This window comes from Empidonax traillii, unplaced genomic scaffold (assembly GCF_003031625.1).
Source record: "Empidonax traillii isolate 1590-97213 ecotype Southwest subspecies unplaced genomic scaffold, ASM303162v1 scaffold476:size613836, whole genome shotgun sequence".
Lineage (NCBI taxonomy): Eukaryota > Metazoa > Chordata > Aves > Passeriformes > Tyrannidae > Empidonax > Empidonax traillii.
Genome location: NW_020955669.1, coordinates 453,815 through 477,004, shown reverse-complemented (window position 1 = coordinate 477,004; position 23,190 = coordinate 453,815). Strand labels below are relative to the sequence as shown.

The 23,190-nt window shown below is 52.1% G+C and overlaps 1 protein-coding gene across 1 annotated transcript; it reads right to left on the bottom strand.

The window, feature by feature from the left end:
* Positions 1–7,758: 7,758 nt before the first annotated feature.
* Positions 7,759–22,479, bottom strand: RND2 (Rho family GTPase 2). The gene is made up of 5 exons (XM_027895994.1): positions 22,318–22,479; positions 22,141–22,228; positions 12,739–12,848; positions 9,598–9,732; positions 7,759–9,168 (listed from the first exon to the last, which is right to left on the bottom strand). The coding sequence occupies exons 1-5, from the start codon at positions 22,417–22,419 to the stop codon at positions 8,920–8,922; spliced, it is 684 nt and encodes a 227-aa protein (XP_027751795.1). The 5' UTR covers positions 22,420–22,479; the 3' UTR covers positions 7,759–8,919.
* Positions 22,480–23,190: the final 711 nt, after the last annotated feature.

Below are 23,190 nucleotides of genomic sequence, written 5' to 3'. Positions count from 1 at the left end.
GTTTGTAAATATTGGAATACTCAAAGGAAATAAAATTATTTTGGCAAGTATTTGACTTAATTGTTTTGCTTTCCCTATGTGAACCAGTCCCTCAGTCTCTGCACTGAGGGAGGTGTGAAAAAAAATACCTGAAGTCCAACCTCCTGAAAGGGGCAAGGAAGTGGAAACTTACTGGAGGTCAGAAATGTAAATGAGAATTTCAGGGCTGGAATCAGAACTGTAATTCCTATTCAAGCTGATAAGTAAATGTGTTATCGAGTGTCTTGCAGCTGCCAAGTGCAGGTGGCCTGATATGTGAGAGCTGGGAGCATTTGCTCACCTCCCATACCTTGCTGTTTTCTTTTATGTAACAATATTCCATACCTGAGGCTGTTCAGCACAGCCTCACCTTCAGAATGGTGCTCCTCTTATCTCTGGAGCCCATGCTGGTGGTTGGTTTTTTATAATCTACATTTCAAAGGATAGCTGGGGGCAAGGACTGGCCAGTTAGATGGGAGGAAAAGGGGCCAGGCCGAGGCTGTTTTGCTTCTGCCATTGTGAAATTGTCCCCCAGAGAATTAGGCAGTTTAAGGGGAGCTGATGTGGCCTCCCATCATGGAATCCAGTTCTCCAGTTGCACTTCCAGCTTCTGTAATAAAGCCGCAGCACGTGGAGTTTGGTGGCACTCTGACACCAACTGCCCTCTCAGCAGCTCCTGCTGGTGATGCTGCTCACTGGAGGGAAGGAAGAAACAAAGGAGAGGTTGGTGCCTGCTGTAAGTTTACCTGAGGCTTTGCCAGCAGGTAAGTACCACATTTGTGTTTAAAACTGCTTGGTAAGTCAACAGGAGGTTTTTCCCATCTGGGTGAAGAAGCTGTCCAGGGCTTATTTTCCTAATATATGGCAAATTGATTCCTGATTAAAATTCATGCTATGTTAATTAGGCATAGCTTTGTCTTGCATCCCTGGCTGTGATGATGTGGAGGCCAGCAGCCTGTTCCCAATTCAGCCTGCCCTGGACATGCTGCTGGGCAGCACAAGAGCTCTGCACTCACAGAGCTCACTCAGGTTGCAGTTGTGCTGTTGGGACAAAGGGATAATCACTGTTTGCTTTGTGGCTGTTGGGAAGGCTGCAGACTGAACCAACTGGGGAGAAACTTGTGGACTGAAGGGGTAATTAAGCATCAAAGTAAAAATATTACTTTATAACACAGGATTTTACTGCTTCTCCAGGGGAGTTTCTGGCCTTTAAGAGGACAAAATTGTCTCCTGGACCACGGTGGAGCACATCTGTATATCTAAAATGTTTCTGCTGTGCCCCTGTTGCCTTTCTCCTTGCTCTGCCTGACACCAAACCATATTGTCACTCCTCTTCTCCCCTCCTCGACCCAGGTCCTTGCTCAGAGCTCTTTAAGATGCAGCCACAGCTGCTGCTGCTGCTGCTGGAAACACCTGCATGGCACGTTGGAAGAGTCCACATGCTTGAAATTCCAGTTGGGTTTGTTTAGCCTGAAGAAGGATCAAGCAGTAGGGGGTGGGGGATAATTGAGGATCTTCTATAACACAACTGCCACATCATGTCAGTTTTTAATACAACCTGAAGGTGCAGGAGGGGTGCCAGCACACTGCTTTTCCCACTCTGGAGCCTGATTTGTACACAAGGTGAAGAGATGGTGTTGGCAGGGGAACACCTGCTACGTTCCTGACAGGTTATGAGTAGCAGCTTCTGCTCAAAAAGGAGGTGGAGAGGGGCTTGCTCTCTGTGCTGTAGTGGAGAGAATTTAAACGCATCTACCAGCTTTGAGGCTTGCTTTAAAAGAATATTAAAGTGGCAAATCCATTTAACATGTAGGAAGAAAAAAAAAAAAGGGCAGCAGTCTCTCCTCTTTCCTGCTTAGGGTTTTGGGGAGGGGAGCTCATTATGGTTTGGAAAGGGACTTCCAGTGCAAAAGTGCACCTCTAATTTCTTGAGACTCAAACTCTCCTGCCTCCATCCCTCAGAGGAGTTGCAGCTCCCTGCTCGTGGGATGGATGGCAGAATTTGGGGTGTGTGCTGGATGGATCAGGATCATTTCTGTGTGCAGGGGGAGGGCATTCCAACCCTGGACAGTGTCTGTTTGCCAGAGGAACTGCTCCTTCCCTGTGAGAGGAGGCTGGATTGTGGCGTGGGATGGTAGGGACCTGTTCAACAAAGGTGTCTTTTCCAGCAACTACAATCTGCTGCCTTTTCTGTGGGTGCCTTAAATGGGACACAGTGTTCCTTTTAAATCCTGTGAAATTGTCCATATTTCAGTATCTGACCTACTCATACTGCTGAGGAGCAGCAATCAGTACTTTTAGCTGAAGTACTTTATCTTTAAAATCCTCCCTCTGGATCTACACACAGAGTTGTTTCCTTGCAGATCCGAGGACAACTTTTAAGAGAGTGGCTTATTCATGGATGTAATTAGAACTCTTGTGTGACTCATTACTGGAGTTAATGGTGAATCAAAGAAATATTCAGTGTGTTCCTATAATTATTGTTGGTGATTTGTAGGATTGTGTTCATCTTGGGTCTGGTGTCTGGTTTATTTTGCTGATGTTAGGAATAAAAAACTTGTGCCTAATCTATAATAATCCCTCTTGGTAGGAAATGCCCATGAACTGGTTCACAGGCTGTTAGCTGAGGGTTAGCAGTGAAGCTGCCCCAACTTAAGACTTGAAAAGCTTCAATTCTTGTTTCTTTGATGCAAAGAGCACTTTTGCAAAGCAGTTCCCTGTTCTGCTGGGAAGCCAAGACATTCCAGGCCTATCAGGCTCTGAGCCTTTAATGTTGAGAATGCTGGAATGATGGCATTTGATAGGCAACAGGTACTTATCTTCACAGGCATGAGGCAGGGCATGTTCTGCAGGCTGTGTCTTATTCATGTATCCAGTGCTGCTGTAACATTTAATTTGGAAAAAAAAGAAAAAGAAAAAAAAAAAAAGGCAGCTTTCAGGAAGTGATGTGTACTGTAAAATTCAGAATTACAGCAGAACAAAAAGCCTCTCCCTTCCTCCTTGCCCACTGCCATCCCTGCAGCACTCAGCCCTTGGAGTCATCTGGCTGGACATGGGTTTTTGGATGTCAAGGTGACATCCAAACACCCTGTGTAGGTTGGATTAAGGCCATTTCAGCTCAGGCTGGTGTTGGTGCAATCCTCCACACCACATGAGCTGTGCTGGGGGCTGGTTTAGCCCTTCCAGAGCCAGGCTCTGGGAGCCCATTTGGTGGAGAGCTGCACAACAGGCAAAAACCCCAAAGTTCAGGCTGAGCCTCTCCTGATTCTGCCAGAGCTGCTGCCCAGATCCTTTTCAAGCTTCTACCAGGCGAGATTTGACAAAGGGCAGACTGATGCAAAGGGCATGCAGTGAATCAGCACAGCTATTTATGCTCCTGGAGGGATGCTGGGTCAGCCATTTCCCACGAGCTTTTAATTCCTTTGTTCAGATTCCCCTATTCATAAGAACCTCTCCAGAAACTTTCTTAGGAGGTATGTGGAGGCTTTTCTCCCCCTCCCCTTACACTCTCACATCTTTCTCAGTCCTGGCTTGGAAGACTTTTTGATTCCCTGAGGCTCTATTTCTGCTCAAGAAATCTCCTGCAGAAAAATCATCAGTAGTGAAACACCTCAAACCAGTTCAGGATTAGACAAACAGATCAAAAGTTCATACTCTATAGAGGAAGAAGAGCTGGTGCCCAAAGCCTCACTATGAATCAAGTACTGATGGACTGGGACTGGAACAGAGTGTGAGCGGGGGGAAAACGTCAAAGAATTTTTCTGGAACCTGTTTCCTGCCTGGGCATTGTGATTATTTGTCATGGCATAGAACTAGAGCCTGTCCTTGGTCTATTTTCCCTATTTCCCAGGGAGAAAATTCAGTGCTGTTCCCTATAAAGGGTGCAGGCTTTAGACTGTTCAGTGTATCTTGCAGACTTCTGTGCCCTTTCCTTGAGAACAGTCAAGCACAGAAACATTACTTTTAATTTTTAAATTAATAATAAATTTTAGTTTTTATATGGTCAGGTTTTGTGTGGTGAGCCCTGCAGTTCATGTTTTCCTTTGAGAGCTGCAGAGAAGGGGGGAAAGGAGACTGAATTGTCTCTACCCTTAGCCAAGCAACCAGCTGTGCCTGTGTGTGAGTGTGTGCTGGCAATACTAATCAGAGCCCTGCTGGCAGAGCCCTGCCCAGAAAACTGGGCTCATTCTTTCGCTGATCATCACGCAGCTCTCTCAAAACCACTGACCCCCTTCTCAATCCCAACAGGACTCTGGCACCCAGACTGCAGGGAGTAAAATTTTTGCTGCTGCTGGAAATGAGAGCCAAGGAGCTGGGAACCTGGCTGGATGTGGAGAGAGCAGACACAGGTAAACACGGACTCTTCTTGAACTCTCCACAGCTCTAGAGGATTATAAAAAAGGCAGATCAAGTCTGTGTGGCTCCTTTTACCCAGGGAGCAGGGCTGAGGCTGTGGTGGCAGCGTCACAGCCCAGCCCAGGAAGCCTCTTGTGGGTAGTCCTGCTGACTTCAACTGGGCAATCCTTCACTTGGAAAGGCTCTCCAAGGTGTCCTGCACAGGACTGGAAGATGTTCTACCTCCTGCTGACAGCCCTACCCTGGCCATGCCACACTGTCACTGTCTGGCAGCAGGTTGTGAACCTTCAGGCTCAGTTACAATTTCAAAGCACCACGCTGGGCTTGTTCCACCACCTCCCATATTAACAAACCCAGCCAAAAAGAAGAAGGAAATTTCATCTGTGTCTTTGCACACAACTGTCTTCCCTAACTGATGGCCTTTGTGCCTCCCCTGCCCACCTTTCTGTGGGGATAAATCAAGGGCCATGAATATATTCATGCAGTACAGGCAGGAGCAAGAGACTCAGGGAAGAGGTTCTTCTGTTCATGGAGCCTCCCCAGGGGCTGGCATGCAGTCATCTGCCAGAATAAACATGTTTAATTACCTGCATTAATATTCAGATCATGAAGTCCTCAGCATTTGTATTTATTCATTTATATAAATGGAACAAGCTTTCCAGAGCAGGGCTGCTGACAGGCACGGTCCCCCAAGGCCCTTGCTGAGAGAAGCAGTTGCCATTTTGCATATATATACATTTCAATTGATTACAATGGGTTGATTGATTCAATGAAATAAGATGATTAATGGACAGTTGTAGGAATCATCTGGGGTCAGAGTAAACACATGGAAATGGCATGTGGTTCATTTGGAGCTCAGTTTCACCTGAAATTAGTGGTTCTTTGTCATTTCTTACGTAGGGGGTTGGATTGGAGCAGATCTAACCCTCATCTTCCTCTGAGCATTTAACAGGTGAAACTGGTCCTGTGCTTAATAATGGGAGTTTCACTTCACTGTCAGAAAGCAGAGGCATTTTATATTCAAGCAGATGTCAGGTGTGCTGCCTCCGAGCAGCTGTAACCCCTCCTTCCAACACCACAGGGCCCTGATTCAGTGGTCCAACCTGGAAAGACTTAATGCCCAACTGCAGTTCTGGAGCTTGACAGTAAATTAAAACAGAAGAAATGAACTCTTCAGCTGCTTTTGATTTCTTTCTTTTTGATCACCCATTCTCCTTCCTTTTCCCTTGGGTCCTCGGATTGTTAATCTTACAGGTCACGGAACTTTACTAAAATAATGCACCAGAAAGATGTTATTAAATATTAATAAAGGCTTTATATATTTCCTTTCAATAATTTAACTTCATTGCATTCAATGCTATTACACTAAATACCAGAACAATTAGTACAGATGGGCTTGCTGACAGGTAATTGTCACTGTAACATCGTCTTGATTTGGAAGGTGTCCATCATTAAATACATAAAGCCCAACTTGGAATCATAACAGAGTTTTATTATAGTTCTTGCCATCTCCCATGCACTGATTAGTTATGTCTCGTTGTTAGTGGAAGGATTATTGCAGAGCTGCTGCCACAGGCACACAGACCATCCATCAACCCTTGTGGTGGGTCAGGAGCTCCTGCCCTGCAATTCCCTTTCCCACGACATTCCCTCCTCTAGCAGGGCACTGCCCACTGGTGTACGGACACCTGAGTCCTTCCCCAGGCCCTGGCAGCACAATTTCTGCTGAGACCCAGACTGAAGGGGCTGGCTGGTCCCTGTCAATGAGCTGCTCAGCCCACCCCCTGGGTAGGGAACGCTTTTTTTGGTAGGACACCTGCACTGGCAGCGTTGCTCATCAGTTTTTCTGCAGGCACTAATGAGGGGCCTCGAGTCCTCCTCGCTTGTCTTTCATGTGTCAGTCCCACTACTTCCAACTTCCATCTGCTTGTGTTTGTTCCTCTCTTTCCTGTGTTGACTCATCTGCTGAGGAGAGCCCGTGGGTGCCAGGAGGCAATTGGGCAGCTGAGAGGGAGCAGGGAATTCACATCATCTAAGCCAGAGCCAGCTCTCACCAGGTCCAGCACTCCCAGCCCACCAAGGGGGTCTCTAAGCTGGATCTGAGACCAGCAGCTGACTTCTTTTTTTTTTTTTAATCCCAAATTATCTCTCATTAACTTCAGCAGATTCTTTGGAGCAGTTTTCATGATAAAAGGGGAAAATCCCAACACTTTCATTGACTGCTTTTCTATCTACTCCCTTATATGTATAAAAGACTCCCACACTGCTCCCTGCAGGTTCTGGCTTGGTTTTGAGGAGAAGGGACCCAACAATGGATTTATTTCATCTGTTCTGTGGCTGTGGCTCTCCTCTACCCCTTCAGATTTTTTTGTTTTTCTTTGCCTTTTCTATTCTTTTGATTTTGCTTCCTGTTTTGTCTTGTTTATTCCTCTCTAGAGAAGGATAGTGAGGGAGAGGGACTCCTTTGAAAAGTCTGGTTAAATGAACTACTGTGGGAATCCAAACACTCTTTTTTTAGACAAGCAATCTAGTGGAGAAGCAAGTGCCAGAATATTAAGCTGCTTGCTGAATTGTGGCCACAGAGAACAGCCTTATAGCCCTCTGAGGAGGGGCAGAGAAGGGCATGGGGTTACTCACTAGCCCAGAATTCAATCCCAGATGTCACCTGGGCACAGAAAGCAGAAGGAAGACCCTGGAGAACGCAGCTGCCTCTTCAGAGAGGAGATTTTGAGTTTCATGCCCTACTTCCCTTGCTGGGGGGCATCTTGTGGGAGTGGGCATTGAAAATTCCCCTGACTGTAATGGACCTGGGAACCCTGCAGAGTGGAAAAAAAAAAAAAAAAAAAGGATTGTGATGCTGAGGGTTCTTCTTGGCAAGCTGCCCTGCTCAGTTCCTCTTCCCTGAGACTGCAGATGGGCATTTTCATGCTCTTACAACCTGCACACAGCACAGCAGTGTCCAGTCATTGATGGAGTTGTTCTTGTTCTGGTAGCTGAGCAGCTCCAATTCCCCAAAAGGCCTTCACCACACAGTGCAGTGTTAAGGCCTGGGTGCAAGAGTAGACCCAAAATATTGAGTCAGAAGATGCTGATGTAGTGAGACAGCTCCTGTCAGCTCAGACTGCTGCAATCAGGCACAGACAACCTGCAAATGCTCCACAGTGTTTAAGGATTGGGGATGGAGGGAGAGGCTATTTAAGGCAGGTATTTCAGCTCCAAAATGAATACATGCAGCTAAGTCCTCTGGGTTTTTCACTGCAGGGTATTGCAAGCGTTAAATCAAGACCTAGAGAGAGACATTTGAACAGAAAGAGAAGTCAGGCAGTAAGAGATTTTGAGAGGATGCGTGGTTTGCCTATTATAAATAAACAGAGTCGAGCATTATGCATTTTCCAGTGATGTTTATTTGTTTCCTGTAGCCCACAGACACAGTTGGATCTGGCAACAGAGCAGATTCTTCTTTTCCTTAAAGTGTCCACGTGACATTAAGCCCAGGCTAACACTGTCGTCAAAGGCATTTAGGGGAGGGAGTGGCAGAAGCAATGGGAGGTGCTGGGAGGAGGCTGGACAGCAAGGCACGAGGGCAGGAAACACCTTCCCTCCCACTGCCGCAGCAGAGACAGGGCGCAGACACACAGAAAATCATTTTGCTCATCTACACCGGACAAAACACAGCACCATGCAACACAACCTGCAGCTGGAAGCGGGTGGAGAGCAGGACAGGGGTAGTTATTGCAGTCTGCTTGCAGGGAGCAGCCTGGGGAGCGACCAGGTGGCAGCAGCTCACACGCAGGCTCCCCAAGAGGCATTTGCTTGCTGAAGGGAACCGTGGTTTTCAGGATGCATCTACTGGGACAGACCCCTCCCTTGGAGCCAGATCCGCTCTAGTGCATCTCAAATGGAGATCAAATATCTAAAATACCATGTAAAGAGACATCTTTTTTTCTTTGCAGGAGGTCAAGTACCATGGTGTCTCATCAGGTTGAGGTTCCTTCCCAGGGTGCCTTCCCTCCCAGCTCTGGCCCAGACCTGCCCCTCCCATGGCACCTGCTGAGGGCAGCACCACCTCAAACACCTTTTCTCCTCTAAAAAAAGGCTGGAAGAATACCTTCTCTGGATGGCAATCCCCCCCTCCTCCCTCCAACCCAGGTCCCACCCACGCAGCCCCCTCCCCACACTGAGTGTGCTGCACAGAGGCACAGGGCCTGGGCTGTGGCTACAGGCCGTGGGTACAGGGAGATGCCACACAAACAGCATCGCTCCCTTCCCCTTTGTTTCACGAGTCACAGACCTTCCAGCACCTCAACACTCCTCTGCCAAGTGCTTCCTTCATCCCAAGCAATCTGCACAGCAGCAGCCAACCCAGAAGTCTCCACAGTGCAGGGCAACTCGTGCACCCCCATCTGCAGCTGGGACCTTTTCTCAGCCCTAGAGACCGAGAGAAAGGCTTTGGAAAGGCAGGCTGGCTCCTGCAGCCAAGCACCTCATCTCAGCCAGTTCCTGTACAAAATGGACAACACACACACATGATTTACAGCCTGTTTTTCACATGATGGAGCAGCTCTTGGCTCGGTCTTTCCTCATCTCTGTGTCACTCAGTAAGTCTGTCCTGCCAGGCATCTGTGACGCCCGCTTCAGTCCCCGTTTGGAGTTGCTGCGCTTCAAGTTCTTGTGCACCCTGTTGACCGAGGCCAGCGTGGTCACATGGAACACGTCCCGCACGCTGTTCTCCGACACCTTGGAGGAGCACTCTGCGTAGGCCACTGCCCCAATCTGCCGTGCCAGTGCACTGCCCTGCAGTCCAGAGAGAGCAGGAGGGAGAGGGAAGCAAGGTGAAGACACAGGGGCTCTGCAAGGAGCATCCTTTCTCCTGGCCCCTCAGCCCATCCAGCTCCAGCTTCCTCCCCCCCCTCCCCGCCAGAAGTTTTGCTCCAGCACAGAACCTGAGCAGGAGGATCACAGGGTGAAGAGCTGCACTGAACCAGGAGATGCAGAAGCCCACACTCCCCTTTGGCCACTCCAACCTGTCAAATCAGGCATCTCCACCCTCTCTGAGGAATGACTTTCCGGCCACTAAGCAGGAGCCTGCTCGGCAGAGCATCAGGAGTAAGTCAGGGTGTGCCGGTGCTGGGGACAAGAGCGCTGAGCCACGACCCAACCAGCTGCAAACCAAGACCTCATCTCTCCTCCCTGATCCGTGTGTGCAGTCCTGCCCAAACCCACCTGCTCGTGTGTCACGGGGATGAGGCGCTGCTTGGAAAGCTCCCGGAGCGTGTTGAGGTCCGTCCTCATGTCCAGCTTGCAGCCCACCAGCACGATCTTGGCATTGGGACAGAACTCCTGCGTTTCCCCCTGCCACTGCAGAGGCAACGAGAGGCTCTGGTGTGTATGATTTTCCACGTGGGGGAGGGTTCACAGCTGTTCAGACACTGATTAGCTCATCATGGGAATGGCCAGAGTGCCTCTTGGACAACTGGCTGTGTTGACCCTTGAGGTCCCACATCTATGCATAGATCTGGGACCTCAAGGGTCAACACAGCCAGTGGGGAGCTCTTTGCACAGCACACACACTCTTTGGTTACTACTGGGAACCACATGTTCAAGACATTATGATATTCAGAGTGCAGGTATAGCCAGAACTGAAGAAATAAAGAACTGAAGCAACGGAAGGAGAAGGCCAGGGCGAAAATCCATGTCCTTCACACAAATGGTTCATTTCACAGCTCCCAAAAGGAATGCCTGATGTCAGCTGTGTCTGCAGCAGTAAATAAATCCATCACCTGTGACTTCCCCCTGGGGTGACCTGTACAGACCCATCAGCATGTCAACACCCTGGTTACTTATCTAGCAGTTCTGAAGTAGGAAGCAGAAGATTACCCTGGCTAAAGATGTTACTTGGAATTAGCAGTTTCCTGCTGAGCTGACTGATGGTTAAGCATATACCCTGGACAATTAGAAGAAGAAAGAAAACCAAGCCACAACCCAGTGTCCACAACCTGGTGGGGAAGTGCCAAGAACAACCCAGGTTTCATTCAACCCATATCAGACCAGAGCAACTGCAAAATATGGAAAATTCTTATTTTCTACTAGGACATGGGCTTCAGGTATCTTCAGGTATTTGCTTGACGGGGACATTTGTTCCCCAGGACTCAGGCACCCCCAGCCCCTGGGCAGCAGGAGCTGCACAGATCTCTGGTGCTGCAGCCAGAGAGCAGCAAGGGCCAAGGAGGAGCAGAATGCAGTTCTTTAGGAGCTGGAATTCAAGCATCCTAACTTACACGAAGGGTTTGAGCTACGAGGGTCTGTTCACACCTGGCAGAGGTCCTCGCTGTCTATAGTAACACAGAGCTCCTTGGTCTCTGGAGAGAGCTGGGACGCTTTTTCCACGTGACTGAGAGCTCTGGGAGCCCAAGATCTGCTGTGCCATCAAGACTTGTCAGAACAAAGGCACCACCCCACAAAAACCTTCTCTGTATGAAAGGAAGAGCTGCTTGTTTGCATTCCCTCAGATGGCTGTCCCTTCAGCTGTGCATGCTGTACAGCAGCCCAGGCATCAAAAGGGCAGCAATAATAAAGATTTCCTCTGCTGAATTAGTATTTTTGCCTGAGGCTTGAACAGCCTGATATCACAAGCTAAAACCCATTTCAACTTCATGGTATCTTAGGAATTTTCCTCACCTCCATAAGGCTGTGAGCCTTCACCAAAGGAAACAAGGCACTTAAGAAATCCCTTGGGATTTAGGGTTTATTTTAAGTTACCATACCAAAAAGACGTTTCCTAACAGCACTCAAAGTGTCTGTGAGGCTGCACAGGGAAGGCTGTGCACCAAGCAGGGTGGACTCAACAAGAAGAGTGTGCAGAGAGACACAAATAACTCCCAACCCCAGCTAATTATTGAGGGGTTTGCATCTCATTAAGGTATAAGTGATTCGCTTGCATTATTATTATTCTGCTGACTCCCGAGCTGAGCAGTGAATTCCTTCAGTCCACATCAAACACCCTCCCTCCACCCAGCCTGCTCCATACCCAGGACCTGCTCTGGAAGCCAACACTGAGCCATTGACCGAGTTATCAGAAGGGTCTTTGTCTCAGGAGTGTCTTGGTGAGGGGACAAAGACCCTCTTCTCAGGCCTCCCAGCCGCTGAGTAAGAGCCACTTGCTGAATTCAGCACAGCACTTGGCAAAATGTGGAGGGGCCAAGAGGGCACCCAGCACAATGTGACATGTTCAGGCCGTGGCCAGTCCAGCCCTGGCAGCCTGGGGCTCTCTGAAGAGAACAGCCACGGGAACCACTGCTCTGTGGCGCTTTTCACGCCTCAGCGTCTCAAAGAGTGTCACAAATGAGACACCAAAGAGTGTCACAAATGAGGCACCAGAGTGTCACAAATGAGGCACCAGCCAAGGCTCGCCCCCGGGACAGGATGCAGCTGCCAGATGCTTTGCTGCACAGTAGAACCACAGCTCCCTAAACTTCATGGAAGGGAGCAGGGTACAGCCAGGACCAAGGGATGCGAGCCACCAGAACATTCCTCCTCTCTCCCCTGAGCAGCGTTCTGACTTCATCTCAGAGGAAAGCCTCATGTGTGACCCTCTCCCCCAAAGTGACCCACTGGAGACCAGCCAGTGGTGCTCCACGGAGGATCCCCAGCCCTGGGGGGCTCTCTGGGACCAGCTGGAATAGCAGCTTTGCTGGAAGTCACTAACCTGCAGGTTCCAAAGCCTCAGCTGCTCCTGCAGAGCGCAGATGGTCAGCTCTGTCGGGGCAGGTGGTGCTCAGGGCCCTGCGCTCCAGGCCAGTGGCATTGTGCCACCTCATATTCATTCACGGGCTTGAAATTCGGTGCCACAGCTCATTATTTTTGTTGTCAAGCTACAGAGAACTGATTGCTGTCTTTCTTGCTGTGCAGATGCTGAACTGAAGGGAGAACCAAAAAGCTGAGCTTGGAAACAGGCACCAGGGGCCATTTCTCAGCTGCTGCAGGCAAGCCACAGTCAGTGGTGGTGACAAGATTCAAAACACCTTCCAAGGTCTTCACGAAAAACAGAACAAATGCCCTACATTTCTCCCTGTCTCCTCATTTGTATGTGTGAATACAGACCCCACACACATGCTGTAAGCTACCATGAGCTTCACCATTCACTGGCCTCCTTTCAAATGGAAATACCTTGCATTCTGCACAGATCATGTGGAGATGGTGGCTGGCAGCAGCAGCAGCTGCCCATCCTCCTCTGAGCACACAAACTCCAGCCAAGGCTTGGCCACAAAGCTTTGAGCCCTGATGACAGCCTCAGGGAGCGGGGTGGCTCCACAAGCTGCTGCAGAGCATCCCCTCTCACTGGCCTGGAGGGCAGGGGGCACTCACCTTCTTCAGCACGCTGTCCAGGGTCTCCGGGCGGCTGATGTCGAAGCAGATGAGCACAGCGTCCGAGTCGGGGTAGGCCAAGGGACGGACGTTGTCATAGTAGGCTGAGCCTGCAGAGGGGAGCGGGAGGAGCGGGGTGAGCAGGTCCCATCCCACTGACCGACTGCTTCTTGCCCCAAAGGCCAGGCTGGGACCTTCAGCCCTCCCTCTCTGCCAGCCAGAGATCTTTGATTCCAGTAAGAACTAGAGACACTGCTCTGCTGAAGATCAAGGATGTTAACCCAACTTTTTGACCAGTGACCAGACATCGTAAGGTTTAGCAGAGTTGGATTTGCAGAGGATTTAGTTCCTTCGTTTAGGCATGGAAGTAAGACGGGTTGTCCTTGTGTTCTCATATTTAGCCCTTGACAGAGGGGAAAAAGCAAGTTTTGCATCCCTCTCCACCACCCCAGTGAGCACCTGGCAAGTCTGTGTGGAGCTGCACTGCCAGGGGATGTTGCTCACTGAGGAAGCTGCTCAGGACACACCTTACTCACCACTTGCTCCTGGATTCCATCACTTGTCATGCTGGTGCTGCACCACTAAATGGAAAGGTGCAGCTGAGAGAGAACAGGAAACGCTGCTGCTATTTTTTATCCTCTCCTGCTATCTTTATACAGGAGAGCTTGCTCACACAGATTATGAGAATTTAAGACAGGTAAAAATGAATTGCCTTTTTCTCTGGATGTACTGGGAAAAGCCAGACAGATTCCACTCTAGAAGGAGTGACAGGATTTGGTGAACAGTCCATAAATGGCAGGGGGTGATTCTGCATTCTACTGGAATTCTGTGAGCAGGCAGAGAGCCCAGGCTGAACCCTGCACACCTTCTCCTGCGCCCACATGCGCATGCACACACCCTCCATGCAAATTTCTGGCACTGAAGTCATTGTGCCATAGTGATGTTATTTGCAGTGCATTCTGTTGGTGAGGGCAGATGCCTCAGCAAACAGTCCTGCAGCAATCTGCTCAATGGGGCTGATTGCACTTTGCCACTTCAAAACACTGTTTAGGTTTTATATTTGTCTTTACATTGGCCTAAACTTCCCGGGAGGAATGAGCAGCAGTTGTTTATTTACGGAAAGGGTCAGCAGAGACACCAGAGTCCTTGTTGAATCTGCTTCCTCCAAAAGCAGGATCGCCCACCCGAGGCCGAGGCAGCCGGATGCGCTTCCTGTCGCGGCCCCTCAGGATGCCCAGACCCAGCATTTTCCCACACCGAGAGGAGGGTGGAGCACCCACCCAGCCCGGGTGTTAGGTGGCTCCTTGATGAAGTCCAGCACCTGATGAATTATGGATGATGGTGGCTTATGTTTCCGGGACAATGGGAATCCGTGTGAGAGGAGAATGGGCTGATTCTCCCCAGGAGCTCTGCCCCTTGGTCCTGCACAGGGGGGGCTCCCAGCTGAGGTACAACAGCCCCCCCTTGCACAGCGCTGCAAACACCCCAGACCCCTCTGCAAGACTCAGCCTGGGGAGCAGAGCCATGACCATTCCTGCCTCTGCCCCACACGGGGCAGGCTGAGGGTTATGTGGAACCTTCCCAGACCCTGCCCAGTGCCAGAGACTGGCCACTCACTCTCCCCTCTTCCCACCAGCTCAGAGCACAGCACCAACAGCAGCCACCAACAGCAGAGCTCGGGGACTCTGACCAGAACAGCCCCCAGAGGCAGATGCCCTGGATTAAATTTGCAATAGAATTCCTAGCAAAATTGGCCACAGGTATCTCTATATCTTATAGCCAGCCCACAGGAGTAAAAGCACCTGCACCCCCTGCTCGGGTCATGGAGAGATGTGTCTCTGTCCCTGCAAAGTTATCGGGAAGGAAGCGGCTGCGATCAGCACAGAAGAAACGGACCCTGATCTCTGCAGAGCCCAGCCCTCTTCCTAGAGGGAAAGTCATGCTCCCTGATGGAAAGAAGCCAATCCCTGCGGCACCTCGGACAGCTCTGGGGACGGGGATGCCGCGCTGGGTGGCACGGAGGGCTCTCTGACCTGGCCCTGAGGCTCAGGCTGCTGCAGCTCACAGCTGGCAGAGCCGGTGCCATGCGCTGCTCCCTCCCGTGCCCCGGGATGACCCGGTCCCGCCGGGCATAGTGCTGCTTTCACCAAGCACAGGAGTGCTGAGCTCCCCTCTGAATGGAGCCCTCAGTCATGTGCTCGGTGTGGGCTGAGGGGATGAGATGGGAAAGGCAGCGCTCATCCGCATGCCTGAATGAGTCAGGTCCTTTATCTGAGCCATCCCCTCTCCCCCGTGCACACAGGGGCATCTGCCTCCAGACAGGGGCCCTGGCACCGGAGGGAAGCGTTCCCACACACATCCTCTCCCTTTCGGGCTTCTCTGTTTTACATAAACACTTCAGATAAATCTAGCCCCCCTCCCAGCCAAGGAATGCTCCTTTTGTAGAGGTGGTTTTGGCTCGCTCAGCACAGACATTGCCACAGCAAACTGTATCATAGCAACCTGCTGCTCCCCAGCAGCAAGCCAGCCCCTTGGCAGACAGCCAACGTCGCCGGTGCAGCCCCCCTTTATCCCACAAGACCACCTCTGTCCCGTCCTGGTGCCAGCAATCATACTCTCACCCCTTCTGATCACAAAAGGAAAGACCCCCATGCTGGCAGGAGGAGCCGAGGGAAGGGAAGCACGAGGCAAATAACCTTATCTTCTTAACGAGATCAAACATTCGCTTCACGTTCATTAACTTTCTGCTCCAGCTCCAAAAAGAGCAGGAGTCGCCCCTGGCACCTCCACTCAGCTCAGAGCAGCACTCCCAGCTGTGGCAGCAGCAGCTTCTGCCCACCCCAGGAGAGCGAGGGACCCCTGGCCAGTGCTGCCCTTATGGGGCAGGAGAGTTGCATTGCTCCCAGCCAAGGCAATCCCCAGCTTGCTCTGGAGATGACTCTGCTGAATCAGGAAATTCTGTTTGGGTGATGAGTCTTCTAGTTTTTGCCTCTATTACTTTTTTCCATCGCATTCGACAATTTAAAACAAACAAACAATAATAAAAAAAAACCACAAAAACCAACAACGAAACATAAAAGCCTCAACTCTAGCTCTTCTGAGCACCTTTTGTATACTCCAGGGACCCACAGTCTGGCACTTCTGAACACACACGCCCAGCTCTGGTGTGTCTGCAGATTCAGCCTTCCTGTACTGCTTGAGTCATTCTCCCACTTGGCACCCAGGTCTGCAAGAAACAGGACCTGTGTGCATCTGCTCATGACTAAAGAGGGGAAAATCGGAGCAAGCCAAAAAAACAGCTTAAAAATAAAATCCACAGCGTTGTCTGAAATTCAGAGGTGTACACAGCCACGAGCAGCTCCTCTTTCTGCTTGGCTGGCAGCCCCTGGAATGCCTGGCACTGCAGCTCAGAGACGCTGCTCTTGGGCAGGGGACTGAATGCTGCCTCATCTATACCAACATTGTGCTAATCTTCATTTGTTCCTTGTCAGCTGTTCTGGAGATAATGTGCCTCCTCACATGGGCACCCTCCATCCAACAGTGGGACATCACAAACCAGGAGAGCCAGAGTGCATCATCCAGAGCCACGATCTGCTCTGCAAGGGGCTCTCGCAGGCCCGGCCAGCTCTGGCTTGAAACGGAGACGAGCACTGACTGCCAAGAACCTAAATTTCTCAGCAGCCCAACTTGTCTTGGAGGGCTCACTGTAAACCCTCCCCATAGAGCCAGCAGTGCTGCAGCACACGCTGCTTTCTGCAGGGACAGGGGATGTCTGCTCTGCCACACAGATCCCACCGACCGTCCAGCCAAGCTCTGGGCAGGAGGACAAAGCTGCCAAAGCAGGGCCAAGCCATAAATCCCACAACTTCTGCAAGCTTCTGTCCTGGCTGCACTTTAGATGTTTCTCTTGCTCGTGCAACATCACTGCAAACCCCTGTGAAGTGTAGGAAAGTAGGAAACTGCCCCATGACATGCAACAAGCAATCATCTAAAAAGTGTAGGATTGAATCAACAGCTTGAACAATTAACCTCTGCTCCTGATTCTTACGATGCACACACAAAAATTAGAGAATTACTAAAGAGCCCAGCTGGCATACCTTCAGGATGGGCATAATCAGGATGAAGGGAATGATATTTACACGGGCTGAGGTGGCATTTCTGGGCCTCTCTCCAGATCTTATTACTGGGAACCTGCCTCTCAGGAGGAGGCTGTTCTGCTGGATTTACCAGTGAAGGAATCTCCAGCTCAGGCAGGCACAGGGGTGCTTCTGCCTCATCCCAGTCCTGTGTCCTGTCTCACAAATGCAGCTCCCAGAGGTCCAGAGGAGCTTGCTCAGGTGAAACCTCCCTCCAGCAACTGTGAGGAAGCTCTGAAAGCTCCCTGGAGAAGTCCCTGCTGGCTCCAGAGGGAGCATCACAGAGTGTCTGGCGTGGAAGGGCTGGGTCTGTGGATGCAGCAAAGCAGCTCACCAGACTTTTCCCAGTCATGCCTGCAGCAGCTGACAAGGGAGACAAATGGGAGTCAGAAGTCCCTTCCTGGCACTCTCGCCGTGTCACAAGGGCAGCTGGCATTGCCACAACCTGCCTGTCACCCTTTCTGTGGGGTACAACAAGGACTAGGAGTGGCAACAGCTGCCTTGCAGCACAGCCAGCACACTTTCTGCCTTTGGGGAGCACCGTCCCTCAGCCTGAGGGCGGAATGAATTCAATTATATCTCGATGCAATGCTGCACAATCCAGGTTTGCTGTGCACAAGCATTAGATCCCTCCCTGGCTGCTTGGCTGCCAGATAAGGTTTCTCCCCACTGGGAAGGCTGGGCCTGTAGACAAAGGGCAGATGCTGCCACAGGGCATGCTGCCTTTGCTGCAGAAGTAACCTCCATCCCTGAGTCCCACGGCATTGCAGCACCCCGACACGATGCACAGCTCAGCAAGATGATCCTCCTGGGCGCTGGCCTGCCCTGCCATGGCTTCTCACCCACTCCAGATAAGCATTTCTGCTGCAACACTTTAAATTTCTGTCTGACTGGTTACTGACCTGCCTGAGAATGTGACCCAGCTGCATGTATTTTTAGGCTTAACTATGTATTTGTGCTGAGGCACAAGACAAGTATGCTGGTTTCAGGCTCCCAGTCTCAACAGGAAGGATGGGAGGAGCTACTTTGATATGGAAAGGGCAGCTCCACGTTTTCCCTCTGCAAGTGGCATTGAACTCTCTCTGAGACAGAACTCAGTCTTTAGAAGAAGCAGCCATGGCAATCCTGGAGCTGCACCCTGGGAATCCAGGCACAGACAGCCACAGCATCCATGGAGATGCCATTGCTAAACTCAGTCCCTTTCAGCTCCCTAATCTCATCAGCATTCCTCAGTAGTTCCCCTAAAGAAGGATCTGTTATCACAGCCTGTGGGTTCCCACACAGGCCATTCCAAGGCAGACTGTTTGCCGAGCAAAGGCAAAGAGGGAGGCGGAGGGGGATTTGCAATTCACAGCGTTATTCTTGTCTTGAAAGCGCATCTGCTGAAGAGACAGCGGCTGTGGAGGGCTGGCAGCCACACAGCTCCTCTGCTGTGAGCTGCAGCTCCACGGAGCAGGGCACGGGGCACCGCTGAACCTGCGGGCACCCATCTTTGAATCGCTGCAGGTTGTGGCAGACACCGGAGCTCTCGGCCGCGCTGCATCCCGATGGCCCACGAAGTCCTCTCCAGCAGCTTTCCATGGCAACAGTGACCTTGTGTGAGGCACAATGCCAGGCTGGGCCTCCCACCGAGCACTGGGAAAGATGCTCCTACCAGCAGCAGGCAGCTCTGCTCTGCGGCGGGATCTGCATCAGCCAAAGATGCACCGAGCGGCTCAGTGACCTCAGGTCCCCCACTGCTCTGCCTGCCTGCACTTTGAGGCCACAGACACAGTAGGCAGGCAGAGCCACCCAGCATTTTGGGTGAACCAAAACCAAAGAGCTGAGTCCAGGCTGCAAGGCTGGAAACAGAACAAAAAGTCCACCTGGGCACAGGCCAAAGCCTCAGACCTGCCAGCACTGGTGCCGTAGCACTGTGGCTTTGGAGGGGCATTGGTCAGGGGAGCCTGAGCCCTTGTCTCAGTGCTGGGGAAGGGGCTCTGCAGAACAGGCAGGGCGTTGAGTCAGTCCAAGGTAGGCAGCAGGTTCCCTGGCAGTGCCAGAGTCACGGTAGGAATGCTCCAAGCGCTGGAGCTTCCCTGGGAAGCAGGTCAGCTGCTGCCCGAGGCTCTTGCTGCCAGAGACCTGCTGAGCACTGCAGTGGCTCCGCTCTGGGCGTGAGACTTCCCAGAGCTGGGCAGACCCAGGGACCCTCCCTGATCCCACAGGATCGCATTGCTGAGGAGAACCTCCCTGCCCGGTGCATGCCCAGGGGTAACCCGCGCTCCCTCTCTCACACCCCGACGCACGGAAACGAAACTCGCCCACTCCCTGCCAGAGCATCGCTAATGATCACAACCCATCTGCCCTCCTCCACCTGCCACGAGGAACAAAGCCCTTCCTGATGGGTCCAGGGCACCGGCGCTGCAGGTCTGGGAGGCGCCCCAGCCCTCTGGGAACAGCACGCCCAAGCCACCAGGCATCCTGCTGAACAGGAGTTTCCCCCACCGCAAGATCCCGTCGCGGTGCAGGAGAGTTGTTCCTGTGCCGAGCGTGCTCAGCCAACAGGGAGCAAAAAGAACTTGCCAGAACAGGAGACTGAAGAGCAGCAAAGCACCCTGTCACCCAGAAGGCTCACGAGTAGAGGTGCCCGGGCACGGCCACTCCACGGAGATGTGTCTGCCCCATCCCACCGGCAGGCTCTGCTCATCACACAAGGATGTCACAAACTGCTTGTTAACGGAGGCTTTAGCAAACAGTGCAGGCTTCTCAGGGGGACAGGAGGGATGGGAACATCCCTGCCCTTCTGTGAAATGGCACCTGAAGCAGTTTTACTCCCCCAGTCTATCCCGAGCTGGGACACAAATGGAAAGAAACGTAAAATGCAACCAGCACCTACAGATGCTGGATGAGGGGATTTTCTCCCTAGCGTGTTCCTAGATCTAAGGCACTTGAGACAGTGCAGAGGCCCAGCATTTGCCCTCTTTGAGCAGCACAGGTTTCATCCTCATGAAGGATTTTTAGTGCTGGGAACTCTCCAGAGTCACCCTCCAGCCTCAGAAAAGCTAATCAGTGAACATTTAAAAGACATTTAAAGGAAATCAGATGTCTCAATGCAATCTGGGAGCCGTTCAGTCCTCCATCACCTCTGTCTACCCCGTGGCAACATTCCTGTAAGGAGAGTTCCTGCCTGCCAGCAGCCAACGTCACAGCCTCTGTTTGCCATTTAACAGGAGGGGCTGATTCAGCCCAAAAGGCTGCGTTTTCCAAGGCACTGCCATCAGCCAGGAGGAGAGGCCCCAGGGAGCAGACAACATCCTGGGCTGCACAGAGATCATCCCAATGGGATGGCTGAGTGGTCAGGTAGACTGCAGCCACTCTCAGCCACCATAAAGGGACTTTTCCAGGCAGACTGCTCTTGCCCCACCTGCTCAGCTCACTCTGTGCAGCTTCCAGAGCCTCCAACCACTTCCTCAACGAAGTACAGGGTGGGGGGAATTCACAAAAAAAAGTAAAAATCAATAACCAGCTCCTCTGCCCAGGTCTCTGCTGATTACTGGGGGAGTTTCAGTTCCAATTACTTATCTAAGAGATGGCAAGTGTTTAAAATAGAAAGGGCAATCCTGACACGAGGAGGGGAGCAGTTTCTCAACACCTCCCTTCCCAGTCTTGCTGGGATGGAATTTATCATGAACAATAAGGCCCTGCATGCAAAGTGGCTTAGAAGAGAGAGGAAGTAGCATAGAGACAAGGGAAAGTACTCCCTAGTGCCTGTCACTCTCCACGGGGAGGGCAATGAGCTACTCCCAGCCCCTTCAGCTCTGCTGGTTCAACTCACCATTGTGCAAAACATCTTTTACCAAAACTCCCGTTTACAAGGGGCTCCAAAGAGTAGTGGAAACTCAACAGCAGCTTGGATTCTACAGCTAAAAGTACTAGTTTGATTACTGGGAAAAATTGCTGTGTAGTGCTTTGCAGGACTGTTTATTAAGAACTAGCTCATTTGTATTTCAAATGAAAGCTGCAACAGAAGGAAATTTATCTGGAAAACTACCTGACGAACTCTATCCACACCAAAGCTGCTAAAAAGGTCTGACATTTTTCATAGCAGAAGAGAGAAGGAACCAAAGTCCCTTTCCTTTTGGCTGTAGAGATAAACATTAGACAAACACATCTTTTGTTGCAAAAAGGAAAAATGAATGCATGACAGCATCAGATGCCACAGCACATATCAGATACACATACACAGCTTTAAAGACTTCTTATCACATCCTATTCTTTTAACATTTGTAAAAGCAAGGTCTCCTGGATCACAAAGCTCCAGAAAAGACTCAACAAACATATTTTACATGTCTGAGCTAGACTTAGTAAAGTCACTGCTCTAGGTAGAGCTATGCTGATCCTGTAGCTGTCATTTGATGGATGCAAAATGACAGCAAGGAATCTGAATAAACAACAGCAAAGAAAGGCCTTGGTCACGTTTTAATTTACTACTGCTCTTGGACACCAAGAGGACTTCATTTGTCATGAATACCCCAGAAAACACGTGAATATGGTGAAAGAGCATCAGCGAGCCCATGATGTACATTTACCAGCAGAACATAGCATTCAGCTGCACTGTCTGTACAAAGGAGTCCAAAGGTAAATTATAAAGTGCTTGTGAACTTTGCAGGATGCCAACACTTATTAGCTCTGCATCAAGCACTTCACTTGCAGCTCGCGCCTCCACAGAAAGACAGACAGCCCAAAGTCTGGAACAGGTCCTGGCGGGCCAGGACAGCTGTGCCCACAGCTTCACAGAGATCCACAACCGAGGGCACAAAGAGGCAAAACCACAGAGACCAAGCCACAGAGAGGCCAGAGAACCCCAGGAGCTCTGAGGCAGGGAGCAACGACTGGCCAGGGAGGGCTCTCCAAGCTGAGGGTTCCCTCCTCCAGCAGCACCTTCCCTCCTCCTCGTTCCCCTCCGGCCTCCCTCGCTCCCGGGGCCAGCTCTGTCGGTGCTCGCTGTTTCCCTGCACGCAGATGCAGCCCCGCAGAGCCCCGCAGAGCCCCGCCGGCTGCGGGACAAGGGACCGCTCGCCCGGCGCGGCGGCACCGGGGCTGCTCGGGACCGGCCGGGAGGCTCGCAGGCTGCTCGTAGGCTGCTCACAGGACGTGGGGCCGCTGCCCCTGTCCCAGCCCCGGCACGGAGGGTACCGTGAACGGAGAAACCGCCTGTCGGAGGGACGAGGCCGGCCCTGCCGCCCCCCTTCCCCCTCCCCCACCCGCGCATCCCCCGGCCCACCTGAGGTGTCCCACATGTTGAGTTCGGTGCGCTGCTTGTCGATCTCGAAGCTGGCCGTGTAGTTCTCGAAGACGGTGGGCACGTAGCTCTGGGGGGACGGAGGGGAGAGCAGAGGTGAGGTGAGGTGAGGTGATGCGCGGTGGAGAGCCCGGCCCGCCCGCCCGCCGCCCGCCGCACCTCGGGGTAGCAGTCCTTGGCGAAGACGTGCAGCAGCGCCGTCTTGCCGCACTGCGTGTCCCCCACCACCACGATCTTGCAGCGCGCCAGGTGCCCCTCCATGGTGCGGGGCCGCGCCGCCCGCGCCGCCGCTTTACCGGGTCGGCCCCGGCCTGGCCGCGCCCCCGGACCCGACGGCACCAACCAGGCGCGGAGCGGAGCCGGCGCTGGGCAGGGCCGCGCCGACACGGCCGCGGCCCCGGGAGCCGCCCCCCCCGCCGGCCCCGCCGCCCCCTCGGGGCGTCCCCTCGGCGCTGCCGGGGCTTGTCGCTGGTCACGGGAGACGGCGAGGGGGTGGCGGGTCCGGAGCCGCGAGTGGGCACGGCCCCGCCCGCTTCACCGCGGTGCCTGCCCAGCCCTCTCCCCGCAAACCCGGGGCGGCCGCAGCACCCCCGACACAGCCCGGGGGATGCGTCTTCCCCGGGGCTTCCAGCCCCGGCGCTGCCGAGGGAATGGGACCTGTTCCCTGAGAAATTCGGCAGAAGCGGGGTCACCCGGCGTTCTGACCCGCCCCACGTGCGTTTAAGGAATCCCATATCCCCGCTGTCCGTGACCAAGTGACATCAGCAGGGGCAGGAGACTGGTCTCTGCAGCGACTGCAGGACCCCAGGTCCGGCTCACAGCCCTCTGCAGAAACGGCAGGGATTTCTGCTTTCCGTTCCTCCTTGAGCACAGACAGCACATCTATAAATTACAGCAGCGATTTTAATTACTAGAATTATTGGAAAAGGAAAGGCTTCTCTACTGCTAATGTTCTGCTGGCCACACTGCAGAGAGGTTCACAGGAATGGTGAATGGAACTGACAGGCTGCCTGCCACAAAATGCAGTAAAAA

What these genes read in the sequence shown, in the direction of transcription:
- RND2 (XM_027895994.1), bottom strand. Translation starts at nt 22,419, where the DNA reads ATGGAGGGGCACCTGGCGCGCTGCAAGATCGTGGTGGTGGGGGACACG. An exon ending in CCAAGGACTGCTACCCCGAG is followed by an intron (nt 22,229 to 22,317) that starts GTGCGGCGGGCG and finishes CCGTCCCCCCAG; the next exon opens with AGCTACGTGCCCACCGTCTT. An exon ending in TCCCCGTGACACACGAGCAG is followed by an intron (nt 9,169 to 9,597) that starts GTGGGTTTGGGC and finishes TCTGGACTGCAG; the next exon opens with GGCAGTGCACTGGCACGGCA.